Source organism: Papio anubis, chromosome X (genome assembly GCF_008728515.1).
Source record: "Papio anubis isolate 15944 chromosome X, Panubis1.0, whole genome shotgun sequence".
Taxonomy (NCBI): Eukaryota; Metazoa; Chordata; class Mammalia; order Primates; family Cercopithecidae; genus Papio; species Papio anubis.
Genome location: NC_044996.1, coordinates 95,194,753 through 95,199,778, shown reverse-complemented (window position 1 = coordinate 95,199,778; position 5,026 = coordinate 95,194,753). Strand labels below are relative to the sequence as shown.

The window sequence follows — 5,026 nt, the reverse complement described above, 5'->3', positions numbered from 1 at the left end:
CATCCAAATTGGATGGAGACAAAAGAGTTCTGTCCTGGCTTGTGGTTTTGGCCTATCAGTGGAAGACAGCCACAAAATACTATTGGTAAATCACTACAATTACAAAACAATGAGATTGATGCAGCAGCAAAAATAATTGTTTATAAAGTGGTTTCCAGGACAAAACTTACCAAATACTGGATTGGTTTGTATTTTGTATGACGTTCAGTGCATAGAGCTCTTATGATAAAAATAAAACTCTTGCCATTGACATTCTAATGATTAAAAAACTGAGTCCAAGACGTATGAAGCATATCCGTGTGGATTAGGTTAGCTTATGTATGACAAAATAAAAATCCTCATTTCCAAATGGGTGCCCTGAAGACCTATAATGGATGATTCACAGTACAGCCAAGATATTGATGCTCCAGCAAGACCAGTGTGGCTATCTCTGACAGGTTAGACACCCTGGAGGTACATGTGCACACAAAGGGACAATGTAGAAGGATACATTGCCTTTACCTGAGCATGAATGAGCCCAGGGTGTTGTGCCAGCAGTATCCACACCTATTCAACTAGATCATGAGTATGAGGTTTGACAGCAAAGCTCAAAACTGTCTCTCACTCCAGGTATACTGCTGTGCCTAAGGCACTACCCACTTAACAAGACAGAAGGTTCTTTAGTTATTGACAGTCATATGCAGGTTATAAGGCCACTCTCTTGCCAATAAATGTAGCCACCTCAGAATCCATAATTGGTGTTTTCCTCAAGTTGTTCAGAGAAATATCCAGTGCCTCTGACCCCAAGTGTAGGTCATGATCTGAATATAAAAATTACTTCCCATCTTTCCTATCAACCCAAGCACGAAACAGGCAAAGGTGACATCATCTCATTTCCCAGCCCAGGAGTCACTAATTCTTAGTTTTTACTCAATGACCAACGACCCTATTGCAAGCATTTATCTTCTCAGTAGCCATACCCCTTATTGGGTTGTGTCCCATATCACAAGTTTCATGGTGAACAAAACCAAGAGCTGTGTTTGTTAAGATGATGGAGTACAGAAAAGAGTCTAGCCAAGGCTGGGCACAGTGGCTCACGCCTGTAATCCCACCACCCTGGGAGGCTGATATTGGAGGATTGCTTGAGCCTGGGAGGTTGAGGCTGCAGTGAGCCATGACTGCACCACTGCACTCCAGCCTGGGTGACAGAGTGAGGCTCTGTCTTAAAAATAAACAAATAAATAGTCTTGTCAACCTATGGTCTGAATCCCCAGGCGTATTTATAATGTGGCCATACTTAACATGATGGGACTTGATGGAATACAGTAAGTCCTCACTCAACATTGTCCACTGGTTCTTGGAAATTGTGACTTCAAGTGAAATAACATCTAACAAAATGAATTTTTCCCCTTATCAGTGTTGTAACAACATTGAACAATGTAACCAAACAACATGAAACAATGTCGTAACTAAACAACATTGAACAATGTTGTACATTGTTTGTACATTGTTGTACAATGTACACCTGCTGTACATTGTTTTACTTAATGTTGTAGTCTTCAAGAACCTATGGATAATGTTAAGTGAACTACTGCTATACAAATAAAGACGGCCTGAGCCTTTGATTTTCAAATCACAAGTGGGGAAGCAGAAGAGCTCCTTTATTGATTGGACTTGGACAGAGAAAACAAAGCCCACTGGGAAGAGCCTTGACATAAGTTTTTTTCTCATAATTAAAATTATTTCTTTAATACACACTTATGCATTGTTTGTAAATTCCTCACTTAAAACAGTAAGTGGTGAAGAGTTTTTACGTTTTTAAAAGTGATAGAACATATTCAACTATTTGAGAAAGTAATAAAGCTAATTGAATAGCATTATATAATGAAATTTAAACATCATTCAAAAGCATTTCAAATAACCGAAGAGTTTCAAATGGAGTATTTTATTCATATGTTAGTTATCATTTTAACATATACACAAACACTGACACACTCTGGTCTGCGTGGAACAAGGGTGGTCTAAATATCCTAAAAGAAAATGAAAAATTAAAGTACATTAATTTTTCATTATTATAGGCAATTACGTCCACATCACTTACAAAGCTATTACTGATATTGTCCAAGGAAGCAGAGTGGTACAGAGGAAGGAAACTTGAGGGTAAATTCATCAGTGACATAACTGAGATCTCAACATGAGAAAGCTGACAAAACATGAATTTTTGCTGTGAAATTTCTCTTTGCAAAATATGAAGAAAAGTCAGTCAATGGGCAGTAAATAAGAGTAGGTGGTGAACTTCTGCTGTCAATTCTTCTCACAGTATCTTGCAGAGGCATCAAGAAAATTGCTTAGTCCTTCTCTGGGACCAGTTTCAGAACTTTTCCAATTGCAATGGTCTTACCCTCATCTCTTAAAGTAAAACGACCCATCTGAGGAAAATCTTTGAACGTCTCGAGGCAGATGGTTCCTGCTGTCCTTAAACGAGCAATGCATACTTGATCTTGTTTCACGAAGCGGGGTCGTGTCTTACTTTTTTCTCCTGATTTTTTGTCTACCAAGGAGATTAAGGCTGTTATCTCAACTTCCTCAATACAAGTATGAATGTGCAGCACCGCATTATAACCTGGGCAGATGATGGATTTGTGCTCAATAATCACTATCTGAACATCAAACGTGCGTCCAGAATGGCAGAGGTTACTAGGATCACAAAGTATGAATCCTGGAAGAATCTCTTCTTCTTCAATTCCCTTCAGTCTGATTTTGAGGTTTTCACCTGGGGCTACAAAATCAGTTTCAGTATCATCAGAAAGTATTCCAAGAACTTCTACATTGTGCTTGTTTGGCATCATCACAAGCTGCTGGCCTTTAAAAATGGACCCAGATTCCAGCTTTCCCAGGACCACAGTGCCCATATCCTTGTACTTATCCACAATTGGCAGTCTTATTGGTCCATCAATTGATCTGTTGAAGTTTGGCAAGTTATCCAAATACGGAATAAATGGTAGTCCAGTGTACCAAGGGCAGAAATCTGATTGCTCTTTAATATTTGCTCCGGTCAGTCCTGAGCAGGGCATAAAGTGAATGTCCTTTTTTGGACTGAAGCCGACTTTTTTCAAAAAGGGTACCAGTTTTTCTTTACATTCTTCATATCTCTCGATGCTCCAATTTACTGTGGGATCATCCATCTTATTAATAAGCACTATTAAATGTTTTACCCCTGCCGTTTTTGCCAACATAGCATGTTCTCTTGTCTGTCCACCTTTTTCAAATCCAGTTTCAAACTCTCCTTTCCTGGCAGAGATGACCAGCACAGCCAAATCAGCTTGAGAAGCACCACCAATCATATTTGGGACAAAACTCTTGTGGCCAGGGGCATCTAAAATTGTGAAATGTTTCCTTTCTGTTTCAAAATAAGCACGACCCACTTCGACTGTTTTACCCTTGTCTCGTTCTTCCTGATTTGTATCTAAGGCCCAGGACAAATACCATGTTTCTCTGTTTTTCTCCTTAGCTTCTCTTTCATATTTCTCCAGTGTTCTTTTGTCAACCATTCCAGTTAAAAACATTATCTGTCCTCCGATGGTTGACTTGCCAGCGTCTACATGGCCAATGAATACTACATTTACGTGTTCTTTCTTAGGAGCACCTGAGGGTACAATCATATATTTGGATTTTCTTATTTCCTCTTTTTCTTCCATCATTTCCTGGCCACTTTCTTCTGGGGGCCCCGAATCTCCCGAGGAACCACCCCCAGGCTCAGCTTCACTTACTTCTTTACTGTGCTCCCATGATTCTTCTAGGGCCATTTCCACCTCTCCATTTTCTACAACAGGTTCTGAAAGTTCCATGGTAACGGCTGAATTGGAACCTTCAAGCGACACTAACGGTTCCTCTCGGGAAGGTTCCACAGGTGCCCCCCGTCCCATCCTTTTACCTTGAGGGTATCCCGCGCCGGTGCAGGTTTCATCGTTGCTGCCGGAGCCGGCCGGGAGGGTGGGCGGCTGAGTCGGGCTCCGCAGGAAGGACGGCACGAACTCCGCGGCGTGTACGTTAGGCACGAAGGGCTTGGCGTTGACGTTGAGCTGACGGCTGAAGGCCGAGCTGAGGGGCTCGCGCTGGGCCTCGGCCACCGCAGAGGAGACTCCATCCCCGCTCGGGGCCGACCCCGGGGCTTCCATGTCCACCTGGTCCCAGCAATCGGGCGCCGAGTCGCTGCTGCTGCTGCTGCCTGAATCCATGGTCTCAGAACTTGCTGTGTGGCAGTGAGGGAGCGGGCTCAACAGACCAGAAAGAGCGGGCTCCGCCGGCGGGGTTAAGGCAGCAAGAGCGAAGAGCCAAGGGGTAGCGACACGAACCTTAGCGGCACCGCGGAGGCAGCTAGGCGCCGATGCTGCATTCGCAACTGCGGCGGCAGCAGCAGATATGGCGGCTCAACACTCTCCTCTTGTGTGTGAGCGGATCTCCTCCCCCAAACCCCAACCACTTCCGACTCCTCCACCCCCCAACCCAACGCCGGGCGTGGATTGACCCCTCGCTGCCATCCGTACGCTTGGCTTCCTTACTTCTTAAGCCAGGACTAAGTCCAAAAGTACTGTTTTTTAAAACGAAAATTTCCATTCACTTTTTTGTTCACACGATCTGGGAGAGCGATTTGACCACAATCTGATGATTAAATCTAGACAGGAACACATGATATACAATTCTACTAAAAGATTCAAGTAAAAGTGAACATTCCTATTGAACAAATGGGAGGCAGGGTAAGGGTTAACTTATACAGAAATTCAGAAACACAGAAACTGAAGGGAGAGGCAAGGAATGAGTAGGGAGGGACTAATGAAATATATGAGTCTGTAGCCGAACTTAGGAAATGAAACTTAAGATCACTCATTAATTTGAAATTCAGAGGTCTTTTGATTTTCCCTTTCCAGTGGGCCCCCATAAGCCTGTAACTTCTGCTGATGGCTTCTATAGTTTAAAGATAGGGTTTCAACTTCTTTTCATGTTAAGCACCCTGGCTGTCTGAGGGGAGAGAATTTCCAAGGAGATC

General features: G+C 43.0%; 1 protein-coding gene across 1 annotated transcript; it reads right to left on the bottom strand.

Annotated features, from left to right (window-relative positions):
• Positions 1 to 1,612: 1,612 nt before the first annotated feature.
• Positions 1,613 to 4,514, bottom strand: GSPT2 (G1 to S phase transition 2). Its single transcript, XM_003917727.5, has one exon. The coding sequence runs from the start codon at positions 4,215 to 4,217 to the stop codon at positions 2,328 to 2,330; it is 1,890 nt and encodes a 629-aa protein (XP_003917776.2). The 5' UTR covers positions 4,218 to 4,514; the 3' UTR covers positions 1,613 to 2,327.
• Positions 4,515 to 5,026: the final 512 nt, after the last annotated feature.

Excerpts from the sequence above, each read along its gene's own strand:
- GSPT2 (XM_003917727.5), bottom strand. The coding sequence starts at position 4,217 with ATGGATTCAGGCAGCAGCAGCAGCAGCGACTCGGCGCCCGATTGCTGG.